This window comes from Saccopteryx bilineata, chromosome 6, assembly GCF_036850765.1.
Source record: "Saccopteryx bilineata isolate mSacBil1 chromosome 6, mSacBil1_pri_phased_curated, whole genome shotgun sequence".
NCBI classification, from domain to species: Eukaryota; Metazoa; Chordata; class Mammalia; order Chiroptera; family Emballonuridae; genus Saccopteryx; species Saccopteryx bilineata.
This window is the reverse complement of record NC_089495.1, coordinates 133350524-133367148: the sequence shown is the minus strand read 5'-3', so window position 1 is coordinate 133367148 and position 16625 is coordinate 133350524. Positions and strand designations below refer to the sequence as shown.

The following is a 16625-nucleotide window of genomic DNA, read 5'->3' as shown; positions in this document are numbered from 1 at the left end:
CTTTAAAAAATGTCATAGGAATTTTGATGGGAATTGCATTAAATTTATATATTACTTTGGGTAATATGGCCATTTTAATTATATTTATTCTTCCTATCCAAGAACAAGGAATATTTTTCCATCTCATTGTGTCTTTTTCTATTTCTCTTAGCAATGTCTTGTAGTTTTCGTTATATAGGTCCTTTACATTCTTTGTTATGTTTATTCCTAGGTATTTTATTTTTTTTGTTACAATCGTGAAGGGGATTATTTTTTTGAGTTCGTTTTCTAATATTTCATTGTTGGCATATAGAAAGGCTATGGACTTTTGTATGTTGATTTTGTATCCTGCGACCTTACTGTATTGGTTTATTGTTTCTAGTAATTTTTTTGTGGAGTCCTTTGGGTTTTCTATGTATAGGATCATATCATCTGCAAAAAGTGATACCTTTACTTCTTCTTTTCTGATATGGATGCCTTTTATTTCTTTGTCTTGTCTGATTGCTCTGGCCAGAACTTCTAGCACCACGTTAAATAAAAGTGGAGAGAGTGGACAACCCTGTCTTGTTCCTGATTTAAGGTGGAAAGTCCTCAGTTTTACGCCATTTAATATGATGTTGGCTGATGGTTTATCATATATGGCCTTTATCATGTTGAGATATTTTCCTTCTATACCCATTTTGTTGAGAGTCTTAAACATAAAATTGTGTTGTATTTTATCGAAAGCCTTTTCTGCGTCTATTGATAAGATCATGTGGTTTTTGTTCTTTGTTTTGTTGATATGGTGTATTACGTTAACCGTTTTACGTATGTTGAACCATCCTTGAGATTCTGGGATGAATCCCACTTGATCATGATGTATTATTTTTTTAATATATTGTTGTATTCGATTTGCTAGTATTTTGTTTAGTATTTTAGCATCTGTATTCATTAGAGATATTGGTCTGTAGTTTTCTTTCTTTGTGCCATCCTTGCCTGGTTTTGGTATGAGGGTTATGTTGGCCTCATAAAATGTGTTTGGAAGTATTGCTTCTTCTTCAATTTTTTGGAAGACTTTGAGTAGAATAGGAACCAAGTCTTCTTTGAATGTTTGATAGAATTCACTAGTATAACCGTCTGGGCCTGGACTTCTATTTTTGGGGAGGTTTTTAATAGTTTTTTCTATTTCCTCCCTGCTGATTGGTCTGTTTAGGTTTTCTGCTTCTTCATGACTCAGTTTAGGAAGGTTGTATTGTTCTAGGAATTTATCCATTTCTTCTAGATTGTTGTATTTGGTGGCACATAGTTTTTCATAGTATTCTACAATAATTCTTTGTATATCTATGATGTCTGTGGTGATTTCTCCTCTTTCATTTTGGATTTTATTTATTTGAGTCCTGTGTCTTTTTTCCTTGGTGAGTCTTGCCAAGGGTTTGTCGATTTTGTTGATCTTTTCAAAGAACCAGCTCCTTGTTTTATTGATTTTTTCTATAGTCTTTCTGTTCTCTATTTCGTTTATTTCTGCTCTGATTTTTATTATCTCCTTTCTTCGACTGGTTTTGGGTTGTCTTTGTTCTTCTTTTTCTAGTTCCTTAAGGTGTGAAGTTAAGTGGTTTACTTCGGCTCTCTCTTGTTTGTTCATATAGGCCTGAAGTGATATGAACTTTCCTCTTATTACTGCTTTTGCTGCATCCCAGAGATTCTGATATGTCGTATTTTCATTTTCATTTGTCTGTATATATCTTTTGATCTCTGCACTTATTTCTTCTTTGACCCATTCATTTTTTAGAAGTATGTTGTTTAGTTTCCATAATTTTGTGGGTTTTTCCTCCTCTTTTTTACAGTTGAATTCTAGTTTCAAGGCTTTATGATCAGAAAATATGCTTGGTACAATTTCAATTTTTCTAAATTTGCTGATATTGTCTTTGTGGCCCAACATATGGTCAATTCTTGAGAATGTTCCATGTACACTAGAGAAAAATGTATACTCTGTTGCTTTGGGATGAAGTGTCCTGTAGATGTCTATCATATCCAGGTGTTGTAGTATTTCGTTTAAGGCCACTATATCTTTATTGATTCTCTGTTTGGATGACTGATCTAGAGCCGTCAGCGGTGTATTGAGGTCTCCAAGTATGATTGTATTTTTGTCAGTTTTTGTTTTAAGGTCAATAAGTAGCTGTCTTATATATTTTGGTGCTCCTTGGTTTGGTGCATATATATTAAGGATTGTTATGTCTTCTTGACTCAGTGTCCCCTTAATCATTATGAAATGACCATTTTTGTCTCTGAGTACTTTTTTTGTCTTATAGTCAGCATTATCATATATGAGTATTGCTACACCTGCTTTTTTTTGGGTGTTGTTTGCTTGGAGTATTGTTTTCCAGCCTTTCACTTTGAATTTGTTTTTATCCTTATTGCTTAGATGAGTTTCTTGTAGGCAGCATACAGTTGGATTTTCTTTTTTAATCCATTCTGCTACTCTGTGTCTTTTTATTGGTAAGTTTAATCCATTTACATTTAGTGTAATTATTGACACTTGTCGGTTCCCTGTTGCCATTTTATAAATTGCTTTCTGTTAGTTTTTTATCTTGTTTGATTCTTCTCTTTTGTTTTTCTATCATTTGTTTTTGTTTGTTTGTATTCCATACTTCTTTCTTCTGTTGCTACCTTTTTTAAGTCAAGTGTTTTTGTGGTGGTTTTTTCAAGGGTGGTTACCATTAAGTAATGAAAAGGGTACCTACCATATTCATTGTAGTACCCTTTCTTATGAGTATTTCTGCGCTTCATCGTCCTTTGCTACTGTTAATCTTCATCCTTTCTCCCCCTTTTTTTCTTTTGTTGTCACAGTTTAAGTTTGGTTTTATTGTTTTCTTGGTGGAGCTGTTACTTGTGGTTTTGTTTTCTTTTGTTCTTTGAATCTGGTTGGAAAACCCCCTTTAGTATTTCCTGGAGTGGGGGCTTTCTGATGATAAATTCTCTCATCTTTTCTGTATTTGTGAATATTTTTATATCTCCTTCGTACTTGAAGGATAGCTTTGATGGGTATAGTATTCTTGGCTGAAAGTTTCTCTCTTTCAGGGCTTTGAATATTGGGGTCCACTCTCTTCTAGCTTGTAGAGTTTCTGCTGAGAAGTCTGATGATAATCTAATAGGTCTTCCTTTATATGTTGTATTCTTCTTTTCCCTGGCTGCCTTGAGAATTTTTTCTTTGTCATTGTTTTGTGTCATCTTCATTATGATGTGCCTTGGAGTGGGTTTGTTGGGGTTAAGAAAACTCGGTGTTCTGTTTGCTTCTTGAATTTGAGGCTTTAGTTCTTTCCACAGGCTTGGGAAGTTCTCATCTATTATTTGTTTGAGTATATTCTCCATTCCATTTTCTTTCTCTTCTCCCTCTGATATACCTATTATTCTTATGTTATTCTTTCTGATGGAGTCAGACAATTCCTGTAAGGCTTTCTCGTTTTTTATTATTTTTGAGTCTCTTTCTTCTTCTCTCTGTTGTGCCTGAAGTTGCTTGTCTTCTATTTCACTAATCCTATCTTCTATCTGGGCTGTTCTATTAGCTAAGCTTGTTATCTCGTTTTTCAGTTCGTGAATTGAGTTTTTCATTTCTGTTTGATTTGTTTTTATAGTTTCAATTTCCTTGGTAATATATTCTTTGTGATCGTTGAGTTGTTTTCTGATTTCCCTAAATTGCCTTTCTGTGTTTTCTTGTATATCTCTGAGTATTTTTAAGATTTCTATTTTAAATTCTCTGTCATTTGGCTCCAAGGCTTCCAGTATGTTAAATCTTTTCTCCATAGATCTTTCCACATCTATTTGTGTTACCTCTCTATCTTTTGTATCCATAATATTCGATTTCCTTTTTCTTATTGGCATCTGAAGGTGGTCTTGTTGATATTGTTAATTAGAATTAATAAAGAATAAAAAGGGGGGGAAAAAAAAAAGAAAAACACTCCACACTCAAAAAAAGTAATGATTTATTATTTTCCCCTTTTTCCTTTCTTCTCCTCCCCTCCTCTCACCTCTTTAGGTAAATATTGTGATGACCTGTGAATTATATTATGCTAAATGGAACAAAAACTGCCTATAACAGAGGGCCTGATTTGGGGTGAAGAGTTCAAGGGGCAAAAAAGGGAGTAGGGACCTACTAAATGCAAAAAAAAAAAAAAAAAAGGAGGATATCTTAGACAAGCATAAAATGATTTGCTTGTAAGTGATGGTCGACTAAGAGATATAGTGAGAGGGATAAGAGGGAAACTGAAAAAAGGAGAGAAAAAATAATATTTAAAGAAGAAAAAAATAAAAATAATAAGTAAAAATCTGTTGTATTAAGTGGAGTGAAGACTAAATACAATGGAGACTTTGGGTTGGGAGGAATGCTAGTGAGTTAAAAAGCAATGTAAAAAGTACCCAAAATGCCACACAAACAAACAAACAATGGAAAACCAAAAACAAAAGCAGAAAAGAAAAAAAAAAAAAAAAGAACAAGCAAGAAAAAAAAAACAAAACTTGAGTCCCAAATTAAATAATTTGTTCGTGATTGAGGATTAAATGAGAGGAAAAGTAAAAGGAGAAAAGAAGGAACGAATAGAAAGGAAAAAATAAGAAAAAGAGAGAAACGAAGGAAGAAAAAAAGGAAAGGGGAAAAAAAACAAAAAAGAACAAAAAGAAATCAAAAGGGGAGAGAGTGAGAGTTAAGGGTTTTGGAGTGTAACCCTAAGGGAGAGTAAGGATGAAGAAAAGAAATAAAATGTAACACTCATGGGTAGTGTAGTTCAAGAAAAGGGTAGCATAAGATGGGCAGAGAATAAAAGGACCGAGATGGAGGAAATACAAATAAAGGCAATAAGAAAGAAGAGAGAAACAACAACAACAAAGAACTAGTGGAACAAGTTATAAAGTCTGTGGATTTTTCTTGATATTGAGAGGTTAACTTCTTCCTTTTTCTTTTCTCTCCCTCTTCCTGGTCGGTGACTCTGTACCCCAGGTTCTGCCCCTGTGTCACGCTTAGGTAGGGATTTGCAGTTGATGGGATTCTATGGCAATGTCATATAATTGGCTTTAGTCTCGCTGGTAGTCAAGGCTTGTTGGCGTTTGTAGAGTCCAACAATGAGAGAGAGTTTGCTTTCCTGGAGTTTCTCCCCTAGTCTCCCCTTTCTGAAATAGCAGCCTGGTGATCCAGCTATGAGGCTGCCACTGCTTCTGTCTGGGGAGTAAGAGGCTCAAAGAGCTGGGAAATCCCCACTCTATCCTCACTCAGCCCAAGGCTCTGGGTAAGGCTCTGGCAGTCAGAGCCTCCAGCGTAATCAGGTGGGGCTGGGAGTCAATTGTTGTCAAGGTGACTGTTCAGCGCCTACCATTCAGTTGGACCACTCAACCCAGGCTTTCCACACTTTGTAGCCTGTTTTGGCTGGAAAGAAGATGCACTATTCGCTGCTTGCTATATAGATCTTAATATCTGCCAAGTCCCTCTTGTTAGGTATATCCCTGAATATGGAGGCTCTGTCAATCAGATATTGCCCCCGCCCCTTTAGTGAAAGGCACTGAAAAATATTATGCCTCTTGTCTTGGATCACTGAACTGGGAGAGATCTTATCAATTAGAGCCCCGTGGGTGCGTAGATTTCGTGGGTTAAGCTAATTTCAGTGATTGGATCCGCAGCTGTGCTCCAGAGAGTATTTCAGGCTGCCTACGCGCCCCTCGCCCGACGCTTGATTGTTAGCTCGAATGGCTGGGTGAGGTGCCCCGTCCACGGAGAGAATCTCCTGACTAGGAAAGACAGGTTTGGCGCCCCTCCCAGACTATGGCACGGGGCCCGCGGCTTCTCAGAGCACGCCGGTGGTTGCCGGCACTCCCCGGGACGCGGCTGGGGGGGGCGCGGCCTCTCAGAGCACGCCGGTGGTTGCCGGCACTCCCCGTGACGCGGCTGGGGGGGGGCGCGGCTTCCCAGAGCACTCCGGTGGTTGCCGGCACGGATGTGGCCGCTCGGGGCGCGCGCGCGGCTTCCCAGAGCACTCCGGTGGTTGCCGGCACGGATGTGGCCGCTGGGGGCGCGCGCGCGGCTTCTCAGAGCACGCAGGTGGTTGCCGGCACTCCCCGGGACTCCGCGGCTCGGGGCGCGCGCGCGGCTTCTCAGAACGGGGTTGGGGGGGGCACGTGGCCTCTCAGAGCACGGCGGTGGCTGTGGGCACTCCCCGGGACGCGGCTGGGTGGGGGGGCGCGGCTTGCCGGCGGTTGTGGGCACTCCCCGGGATGCGGCGCAGGCAGCTGCACGCGTGGGTTGACTCACCACAGGCGTATTCCCTCCTCAGCAACAGTCCTTTTGCTTTCAGTGTGTGTGTGGAACTGTAGGATGCTCCGAAGGTAAATTTTTCTGTTTCTAGTTGACAAATTTGTTGAGATTTTGGGGAGATCTGTCGGACGCGCTGCTCACAGCGCCATCTTCGTGACGTCACTCTCTGTGTACAAAGTTCTATGTCGAGCCAGTGGGGGGGGGGGCGGGGGAAGAGAAAAGATCACTTGGGGGCAGGGATGTCAGCTAGAATAGGGGAATAAAGACTGCTCCCCTGATATAGTCAATGAAAACAGACAAGAAAAGACCAACTTTCTGACCTGTGATGGCACAGTGGATAAAGCATCAACCTGGAACAGTGAGGTCGATGGTATGAAACCCTGGGCTTGCTTGGTCAAGGCACATATGGGAGTTGATGCTTCCTGCTCCTCAACCCCTTCTCTCTCCTCTCTAAAATGAATAAGTCAAATCTTTTTTTTCTAATTTAAAAAAAAAGGAAAGAAGAAAGAAAAGACCAACTTCTCTCTAAATTTGAGCCCAGGAGGTCCCAAGATCAGTTCACTGTGGGACTTTCCTGATGGTCAGTGACAGCAGCACCCAGTTCAGTCTACACCACGCCCTAGGAAGTGCTCACACTGTCCAGTGGAGCCACTCTGGGCCCTGTGAGAAGTTCAGAGTCACTGTGCCATGGCACAGGCTCCCCACGAAGGCACAGGGCCCAGCAGCCCTCTCCCCAGAACCCATGTCCCCTCCAGAGCAACAGCAAGGAGGTGGAGGAGAGTCGGAAGGGGGAGTGGGAGGGCAGGGCATCACCACATCTCAGGATGGCGTGGTCCTGGGGAGCCAGGCATCCCAGATGCCCTGAGGGCTGCCCGCCAAGCAGGTAGGGAGGCGCCTGTGAAAACTGCATGAGACTCACATAGTCTGTGACCTTCAGAGCTCAGGTTTCAGATGAAACTACAGAAAAGCCCACCCACACATGCTCCCGCACAAGGGACCAGTGTGCCAGACACTGGCTCACAGTGTGTGGTAAACGTTCACTTTGTAAAAACTCATTATGGAAAAGAGTCCGTCTTCCTTCATGTATTCATTGTTTACACCTTGTCCCCTTTCAAAGCTTTGAAGCAACACAAAACTCAAAAACCTATGTGAAGTAGGACAATGGAAAGGACAAAGGTGACAGCACAGTCTGGATTCAGACATCATCTGTGCAGCTCCTGAACCTGACGCCGTGTCCAAGTTCGCTGTCCAGGTGGCATGCTCCCTGCTGGAAGGTTTTCATTCCATTTCATGAGCCATGGGACTCAGAATTTGTAAATGATTATCTGTTTTTTTTTTTTTACTAGCTATAAAAGTAATAAATAGTTACCACACAAAACCTGTGTAACAGATATAAAGATTGAAAAATACATGGTTGCCCGAGACGACTACTGTTAAGTTGGGGAGTGTCCCTCTCTTGAGTTCTCCGTGCCATGTGCCATGTGCCACCCGCCAAGCAGGGCCAGCATGGGTCCCTCCAGTGTATTCATGGGGCCAGATCCTCCACCTTGGGATTAGCACGCAAGCCAGTTATATAAACTTGGCCACTCTTAGGAAGTGACAAGTGCCATGTCCACTTTTTATGTTTAAAATTTTTACATTGTGGTGAAATACACATTGGTTTAGACCTGACCACAAATTGAGCTCCTGGCTACAGATGAGGTGTCAACCATGCACGCTGGTCATCAGCTTTGGTACTGACAGGGAGTTGACAACTCTCCCTGTCCTGAGGTATTTCTTGGAGTGGGATCCAAATGCTCTGCTGGTTTAGCCCATTTTGTTACCATACAGATTTCAACTGCCACCCTTGGTACCATCCCCGGACAATTCACAATCCAGTCTGGTGAGTACGACCAGCACGTGTCTGGGCTGCTGCCCGTGTCATCATCAGTTAACTCTCTGAGCTCATGTGGATCTCACGAAAACACCCCTTAGAAAGCAATTTGAGTGCCAGCCCTGCTACCAACTGAGTCACATAATTAATGCCAAAGCTAATTTGGTACTCTTTGCTCTTAGCCTCAGTATTACATGCAATGGAGAGAGGGTTGGACTCGGGGCGCAAGAGTTCTATGAGTACAAAACAGATGGCCCACCCAAGCAGGGACACCTGTCACCCAGGTGGCAGATCAGCACCTCTCATTTAGCCACTGAGCTGTCAAACCCTCAGCTCCTCAACTCAGAAGGAGGACACATTTTACTGTACTAGTGTTGTTTTCAGTGAAAATAGGCAGGAAGCTGACATATGACATGCCTGTGTCTCCCAGGTTAAGGCCCAAATGAGGACAGAATAAAATAATAAGCTCCTTCTGAATCTATCTGAATCATTGGAAAATACCTGAGAGTTGGGCTTCGTAAAATAAATTAACTATATGTTCTCTAAACAAAAGGAGCACAGTCAATTCCTCATGATGATAATTACAGTGGTGACGATGGTGATGGTGAAGGGAATGATGATGATGGTGGTGATGGTGGTGGTGATGAGGGTGGTGGTGATAATGGTGATGGTGATGATGGTTGTGACATGCATTTGGACGTGGCTAAACTGTAGTCTCCTGTATGCATGGTGATAAAGCATAGGAGCAATAGCTGCTGTGAGTGTGCCACATCTTGTGTTGGAGCAGTTTCTTAGTGGGGTGTTCTGCACACCATTGCTTATTCCCTAAGACTTATAATATGGGTCTGGGGGACCCTTTTAAGATATAAAATTTCAGTAGGTCAGGCCTGTCACACTTGTGCTTGTGAGCTGATCTACTCCTGGCCTTACATATTTGATGTCCTGACATTTCAAGTAATTGCTCTGACAGAGCCCAGTTGGGCACCAAAAGCTACTTAAATGTCATTATAAACTGGCAGATCTCAGAATTATATGGTGCTGTAGATGGAACAAAAGAACGTTCCACTTTGATGCACATGGTATTTGTGCTCTGTGCTTGGTCCCTCTGCTGTCCACTGGATGAACTGAACTTTGTAAAAAGGATTCCTTTATTTCTGTTCGTCTTCAAATGACTGACAGTGGTACCTTTGAGATAATTCAGTGTGGTTTAGTGTTTGAATGGGAGAAGATTCCCATGCATAAATGTTCTCATCAGGAGCTGGGCGGGGAGATGGCTCAGAGGCTCAGAACTGATTCCAGCAGCCATGGGGCTGCCAGGCTGCCCCAAGTCAGGACCCGGTGCTGGGTGATAGGGGCCGGATGGCAGCCAATAGGGACTGTGAGGGCCCATTGTAGAGGCTTGGTGTGGGCTCTGGATTGGTTGTCTCCAGGACCTGGTGGCCCTGGGAGCCCCATATGTTAGAGCCTCAGAAACACACGGTTAAACAGAAGCCAAGGCCACACTCCTCACTCAGAAACCTCACAGTAGGCTCTGACTGCTGTCCTTGAGTGTTGAGAAGGCCTGTCTCCTGTCACTCTTTGTGCTGGGGAGTAGGCTTACTTTGACTGAGGAGCCTATCCTGACTCTGAGGCAGATCCCTGGTGATAGGACATGGGGGTGTATGATAGAGCTACTTCTGAGCAATCTGACACACTGTGGTCTGCACCGTCTAGTTACCTTGTGCGGGATAGATGTTGGCTGTAGCCAAGAGCGGGTGCTCTGTGCCCCGGTTAATACCAAGTGCTCACCTGCTGGTGCCTGTGGCTGGTCATTAGCATCAGAACTTCCTCACGCCTGCTGGTGAGGAAGAAAGGGGAAAGGCCACCAGGATGAAGTGTGCAACACTAGCTCCAAAAGAAGGGAACTTTAAAAACATAAAAAGTCTACCATTCTTAACTTGCAAGAAGCAGAAAATAACTCCCACCCATTTAGTGTAGAGGATTCCTGGGCAAGGCCACGCATGAAGAGTATGTCGATGCTGAACCATGCCGTGGTGCTTGAGGGAATAAAGGCATGTGAGTGACCGTCTTGAATGAACCTTCATTTATTAATAGGAACCAGAGAGTCCAGCATTAAATACTCAAGAAAAGAAAGATAGCTTACCCCTCCACATTCAGAAATGGGACTCCTCAAACTTATCACTGGTAAGGTGGGGAATTTGCATACTGTGAGATGCACAGATCCCAAGAACAAATGGTGAGTTCCGACATGTGTACACATGGAACTAACACCTGTCAGACGTCCCATCATCCTATAGAGTCTCTTCTTGCTCCCGCCTGCTTCCGCCCACAACGCCGCTCTGGTTTCCATGCCCAGATTGGCTCCATGAGGTCTTGGGCTCACGTCACACGGGGGTGCTTGCTCAACACATCTCTTCTCAGGTTTGCCCTCTTTGCTCGTGTCAGTAGTCCATCATTGCTCATGTGCATGAACCACCCACGACACATTGTTCATCTGGTCTCCTGCTGTTGGGCGGTCGGACTGTTGGAGTCTCCGTTTCTTAGCTCTTATGAACAAGGCTGCAGCATACATTCCTGCACAGATTTTTTGTGGACATAGGCTTTAACATCTCTAAGGAAGACATCTAAGGTGCACTTTCCAGGTAGACAGCAGGTGTGTACTTACCTTTATACCTAATTGCTAGACTATCTCCCCAAGCTATAAAATTTCATCCCCCCACTCAGTAGCATGGAAGTTTCTGTTGGTCCGTAGCCTCCCCAGAGTTTGTTCTTGCCTTTAGTCTAATAATTCCAACAGCACAGAAATGCCAGAAGGGCTTTCAGTCAGCCTCAGAGACTGCCCATGACACTGAGTGCTCCTTTATGTGCTTGCCAGCCATTGCTGTATTTTCCTTTGTGAAGTTTCTGTTTAACTCCTTTTTCCTCTTTTTATTGGAGTGGGTTTTTTATTATTATTGATTATTGTTGTAGGAGTTTTTAATATACAGGAGTGGGCAAAAATACATTTTCAGTTATGAGTATGTGAAACAGTTTATTCTTGTATTATTTATTAATTATAACATTATTTATTTGTATTACAGTTGTGAATCTACTTGTGCTCAGCCCTATATATTTTTTTCCTAGAGAAAAGTCATTTAGAGTTTTTCTTGTTTTGTCATCTTTTAAAAAAATACTTGTTTTTCTCCATTGAAATGGCTTTGAATTGAAGAGCCTTTGTTGAAACTCATTGTTATTATTCTACTGCTTCACGCAGATAAACCTCACAGAGCACAGTCCCCATTGCCTTCTGCTCTGGTGTGCTGTGTAGCTTACATTTACAGAGGCCGATAAACCTGGCTTTAAAATGTTATTAAATTTTCTAACAGCCAGTTTTCTTTTAGAGGAATTAATAGGAGGAAAAAAAATAGTCTTTTTGCCCTGGCTGGTTAGCTTGTTTGGCTGGAGTGTCGTCCCGATATGCCAAGTTTGCGGGTTCGATCTCCAGTCAGGGTACATACAAGAATCAACTAATGAATGCATCCATAAGTGGAGCAAAAAAAATGATGTTCCTCTCTTTCTCTCCTTCTCTCTAAAATCAATCAATAAAAATTTCTGAAACATTTTTTCCATATACTCACTTATTTACCCTTCCAGGAACTTTTCATCCCTTCCCATGACTGAATTTCTACCTGGTGCCATTGCTTTACAACGTGTCACGGTTCCGTTGTGTGTCTTGTTGTGCAGGCCTGCTGGTGACGGATCACACAGCTTTCTCTGTGTAACATGAAAATGTCATTCTTTCACACTCATGTTTGAAGGATATGTTCAGTGGAGATAGACGTCTGAGTTAAACATTTTTTCTTTGAACCCTTCAAATGTGTCATTCATATGTATGTTATCAGATAAATAACATATTATATCAAATATGTCAGTCTTACAAGACATTTGATATGTCATGTGATGTCCATTTTTCTTAAGAAGTTAGCCCAACTTGTCCGCTTAGCTCTGCATGTGCTGTGTTCTTCACCTTGGGCTGCTACAGTGCCTTTTTTCCCTCTGTTTTCAGAATTTGGAGTGTAAGTGACATTGTGTGCCACCCCTTGTATTGATTCTTGGATTTTACTGAGTGCTTTGAATCTCTAAGTTAATGTTCTTCACCAGTTTTGGGAAATTTGTGGAGCTTTTTTTTGTTTTGTTTTATATTTTATTTTGGTCCCATTCCCTCTCTCTTTTTCCTCCTGCAGTCCACTCACAGTGTCATATCTGATACCATCCTGCAGGTCACTGGGGTTCAGTCCTCTCAATCCTTGTCTTTCTGCCCTCCAGGTGACAGCATTGTCTGTATTCAAATTTGTTAATCCTTCCCTTCTCCATCATCCAAACCCACCTCTTAGGTCATCCAGGGAGTTTTCATATTTCAAATACTGTGCTTTTCACTCAAAAGAGTCCCCCACTTCTTGCTATGGTTGCCGGGGTTGCCTGTTCTGCCAACATAATAGTAGCTCCTTGTCATCCTTATCCCCTTGTTCTAATGCTGACTGCTGTGGTCTCAATGGCAGAACACGTTTTCTGATTCTTGTGTGTCTGTTGCTTTTGTTGCATGGTGGACACCATGTAGATAGGAACTTGAGAAATGTCCCTTGCCCTAAAGCAGTGTTTTTCAACCGTCGGTCCACAGACTGGTGCCTGTCTGCTAGAAATCTTTATATGACATCAGAGTGGTTAACTATTCTGTGTACCAGCACAAAATTCCTGACGGGCAAGCACCAGTCTGTGGTCCAGAGTTGAAAACCACTGCTCTAAAGGGTGTTGGGCTTTTTCCTTTTTTTCCTGGAAGCAATTGCATTGTTAGAGGGTCCTTTTGGTTGGAATCCTGTCAGGTCAGGTCTTATATTTTATTCGAGTTGGTCTATTTTGGTGGCCTTTTTGGATTTCCAGGAAATACCAGCAGGGCCCAGCCAGGTTCTTCCAGTGGGAACCTCAGCGACCTCTACACAAAATGCCCTGCTGTCTGCTTGGTCTCAGGTCGAGCGGCCACCCTGCCTGTGGGAAGCCATCTCTTGTCCAGGGGCCCTGGTGACCTGGGAACCTGCACATGGACTTTTGAGCACCCCCTGCACAGGCTCCTGTAGAGTGCTGTCGCCGCCCCCCTGCATGGTCTGGTTGGTGGTGGGAGCCTTCCTTGCAATGACAAGGGCAGCAGCCGTGAGGGAGACTGGCCCCTGCATGTCCCACATCACCCTACCCCTGCTTTCCTGGCCCCCACAGAAAAGCATGAGTCCCTCTGGCCACTGCAAACAGTGGCTTCTCTTTATTGCCTGCCTCCAGCAGGGATCTGAGGAGGGCTTTGAAGCTGTGTCTTGTGCTATTTCAGGAGAAAGGCCTTCTGAGTTTCACATTGACGTACAGATTGACCTCAGACACAGCACGTGTGTAAACTGGGGCTGCACATGTCGTGTAAATGACATATCAGCCACGGTGTCCAGAGAGCTCACACCAGGCTTTTCTCTGCCAGTGCAGACAAGACAAAGCTATGGGAGAGACGATTGTCAGACTTCATGGCGCTACAGGTGGGAGACTGTGCTGGGCCACCCTTTAGATGCACTGTTGTTCTTGCAAGGGAGTGGGAAGTAGTCATCACCCTTCCTTGTGGCCGGAAGACTGTACTGGACGTGCTCAGCTTCTCTTCCCGGCCACAGAACTGCGGCTATTTTATCAGAGGCCTGCTTTCCACCCTCCAAATCAGGCCAGTGACTCAGCTCATATTCCTCATGGGTCCCGCATCCATAGTCACGTTTTATATGCTGAGCCATGGTGATGGCCGGAGGGTCGCCTGTGATTCAGATTCAACGAATGTAACAGGTGTTTACGAACACCGCCTGTGCCTGTCATTGTGGGAGGGTGCCGCACAAGGCTCTGCTTGGCTTATCTGCATGTGTGTGTGTTTCTGTGTGTGTGTATGCCCTCTAGGAGCACCTATTCAGAATTTCCTGAAGGACCCAAGAAAGCACCAGGTTGATGTGGAGATGCTGGGCCCCCTCAATCTCGACATAGTGGCCCATGTAATTGCCGATGCCATGCATGGGGCAGCTGCAGAAGGAGAGCGGGAAGGTCCCTGGCAAGGAGCCAGAGGAATACCCAGGGAGCCGGCACACATCCCGGAAGCAGCACTATTCAAAGATGGCGGCAAGGACAAGGACAGTGTGCTAGGTGAGCCGCCCCGGTCCTGGGTCATCACACTGTGGTGGATAGGGCGGGACCAGGTCCAGAGCAGTGGACACCCAGCTTCCCCAAAACTGCAGTGCATTCTTTCTGCAGGGCAGGTGGGAGTTTGTACTCATGGCTTTCATCGGGGTGAACTTCTGCCTCTAAGAGCTTTCTTAGCGGCTAAGCCTGCCTAAGCAATTATGTTGGAAAGCAGAGTGCTCTGTAAGGAGACAGGCTTCCTCTACTCTGAGGTTCAGGGTCAGAGGAGACAGGGCTGATGGGGAGTGCTTTTGTTCAGATTGTGTGTGAGAGTGAAAGTAGTCAAATGTTTGACCAATACAGTCAGAGGGGTTAGTTTGCATGTCTGACTGAGGCTCCTATCCACCCTTCAAGGCTGCTCCAGGGAGAGCATACATGAACTCATGCACACATACGCACCCATGTACACATGTGCATACACACAGCACACACGGCAGCTGGACCCTTGGGCAGGTTCGGGCTCCTCTGCTTACCTCTGTGTCTGATTGTTTCTCAGAGTCACTGGAGTCACACTGAAGCATGTAGCTCAGTGCCTGGCACACAGGTACACGAAGAACGTGTGGGGAAGCACAGGGCATAGATGCATGTCTCTCTGTGGGTTGGGACAGGGGCTTGTGTGGAAGCAGGCACATGGCTCCGCTGATAGGTGGGGCATAGAAAGGACACCAGCCTCCACCTGGACAAGGGGTATGTGGGGCAATCAGCGATGAAATGGACAGATACCCCACCCAGAGCTGGGAAGGGCTGGAAGGTGCCAGGTTTGTGGTTGTTTGGGTTTGAGGGGTGTGTGTGGTGAGTTGTGTACTGGGAGATATTGCAGGCAGGAACCTGATTCAGAGAAGTGACCACCACAAGTAATAACCCATCAGTGCATTCTGAAGACACTTGAACTTGAGATGGTTTGGGTCAAATACCTCACTTTACTTTTTTTTTTTTTTTTTTTTTTTTTTGTATTTTTCTGAAGCTAGAAATGGGGAGAGACAGTCAGACAGACTCCCGCATGTGCCCAACCGGGATCCATCCGGCACGCCCACCAGAGGGCGACACTCTACCCAGCAGGAGGCGATGCTCTGCCCCTCCGGGGCGTCGCTCTGTCGCCACCAGAGCCACTCTAGCGCTTGGGGCAGAGGCCAAGGAGCCATCCCCAGCGCCCGGGCCATCTTTGCTCCAATGGAGCCTCGGCTGCGGGAGGGGAAGAAATAGACAGAGAGGAAGGAGAGGGGGAGGGGTGGAGAAGCAGATGGGCGCCTCCCGTGTGCCCTGGCTGGGAATCGAACCCGGGACCCCTGCACGCCAGCCGACGCTCCACCACTGAGCCAACCGGCCAGGGCCTCACTTTACTTTTGCATAACTATTAACCACTCCCAGCATAGCGGGTTTCTCCTATCTGGGCCAGCACTGAGGGGACACATGGGTCCCTGGGGCTGGCCGCCGGTCAGCTGGTGGCCACTTCTCCTCCATGAAGTGTGTGGAGCACAGAGCTTGTCCTGTGAACAGAAAAGGGTACGTTCTAGTAGAAATGAGGACGGCAACAGTGTCGGTGGCCGATGACATTCCTGAGAGGGATTCTGATGACATTCCTGTCTTTCACAGATAACAGAGAGCAGGACGGTGATGCCCGAACTCAAGAAGAGGTGAGATGCCACATCTCTGTGTGCCAGTTCCCGTGAAACTCAGAGCTGGATTGCTCAACTCATCCGTGGCTTGGGAATGGTTATGAAATACAAAAGGATTTTTGTTTTGTTTTGTTTTCTAGGAAAGGATGAAAAAACCCTTATAATCCTCAAATTGAGAAAAGTATAAACAGTACATGCTAAATTAAGTTTAGTGAGACACATACCAATACCTGTTTTCAGATTTTGTAGTAATATTTATCCACTATAGAAATATGAAAAAATGGTTAATACAAAGAAGAAAATTAACATTCCTTAGAATTTCCCACTCAGGGAAGTGGATGATAACATGACACCAGTGAGTCATATGTGAGACTGTTCCATGGACTGATCTCCAAGGGTCATTCAACAGGGACGTTGACAGGCTCTCACTCCTTATGCCTGCAATGCTCAGTGAGGCAGCCACGAGCCACATGTGGCTGCTCGAACTTAAACTCACTAAAATTAAGTGAATGGAAAATTAGTTTCTTAGACATGCTCACCACATTTCCAGTGGTCCTGCGTCAGGTGTGGTCGGTGGCTGAGGTACAGAGCCTCCTGCCTGGCAGACAGCGCCAGTCAAGAAGGCAATTTGGAAAAGGGCTTAGATACTGATAACACC

General features: G+C 44.5%; 1 protein-coding gene across 2 annotated transcripts in view; it reads left to right on the top strand.

The window, feature by feature from the left end:
- Positions 1-16625, top strand: part of PTPRN2 (protein tyrosine phosphatase receptor type N2) — a 485678-nt gene that overhangs the window by 225575 nt on the left and 243478 nt on the right. For both annotated transcript variants that reach the window (XM_066238054.1, XM_066238053.1), the window contains exons 7-8: positions 14076-14315; positions 15945-15985. In XM_066238054.1, coding sequence (XP_066094151.1) covers positions 14076-14315; positions 15945-15985 — 281 coding nt within the window. The remainder of the gene's footprint in view (positions 1-14075; positions 14316-15944; positions 15986-16625) is intronic.